The following is a 525-nucleotide window of genomic DNA, read 5'->3' on the forward strand; positions in this document are numbered from 1 at the left end:
CAGGAGGGAAAAGGGAGGCTGGCTGGAATAAGGAATTCCTGAGGAAACCCCAGAGGGCCACACAATCTCGCCTTCGAACAGGACATAAAGAGCCACATCATGCAGGAGCCGCTGACGAGGAAGCTACTAAGACGTCAACTCGGTCCTCAGACCCGTGATGTGCTTTGAGAGATCCTGGCAGGAGAAACATCGTTAATAGAAATGCGGTTTAGTAGGAATTGTGGGGACCCAGTTGTATTGTGAACATTCGGGAACATTTTCAGACGCTCTGCTTTACCTCCCGTCACATGTGACACAGTGTGATGTACAGGCGGTAGGCACTGATTGCTAATTTATTTTCTACAAAACACCTGAGGTTATCTCCTTCAATAATTTATTCTGCAAAAGTGTATGCTCCGTATGTTGGATACACTAAGCACACTAAAGATAAAATTACTCTGTCAATCAGTGAGATGATGGTGGCTGAACATTCTGGAGTTGTGAACTCGAAAGTTTATGCTTCCAGTAAGTCTTTGGCCACTGTTC

The 525-nt window shown here is 45.5% G+C and overlaps 1 protein-coding gene across 1 annotated transcript in view; it reads left to right on the top strand.

Annotated features, from left to right (window-relative positions):
• The first annotated feature begins 297 nt into the window (after window positions 1-297).
• The window catches only part of ELOVL6 (ELOVL fatty acid elongase 6), a 126,689-nt gene continuing 126,461 nt past the window's right edge, over window positions 298-525 (top strand). The window contains exon 1 of the mRNA XM_012655092.1: window positions 298-313. Within this exon, the coding sequence (XP_012510546.1) occupies window positions 303-313 (11 nt within the window). The 5' untranslated portion in view covers window positions 298-302. The remainder of the gene's footprint in view (window positions 314-525) is intronic.

This window comes from Propithecus coquereli, unplaced genomic scaffold, assembly GCF_000956105.1.
Source record: "Propithecus coquereli isolate 6110/MARCELLA unplaced genomic scaffold, Pcoq_1.0 Scaffold46, whole genome shotgun sequence".
NCBI classification, from domain to species: Eukaryota; Metazoa; Chordata; class Mammalia; order Primates; family Indriidae; genus Propithecus; species Propithecus coquereli.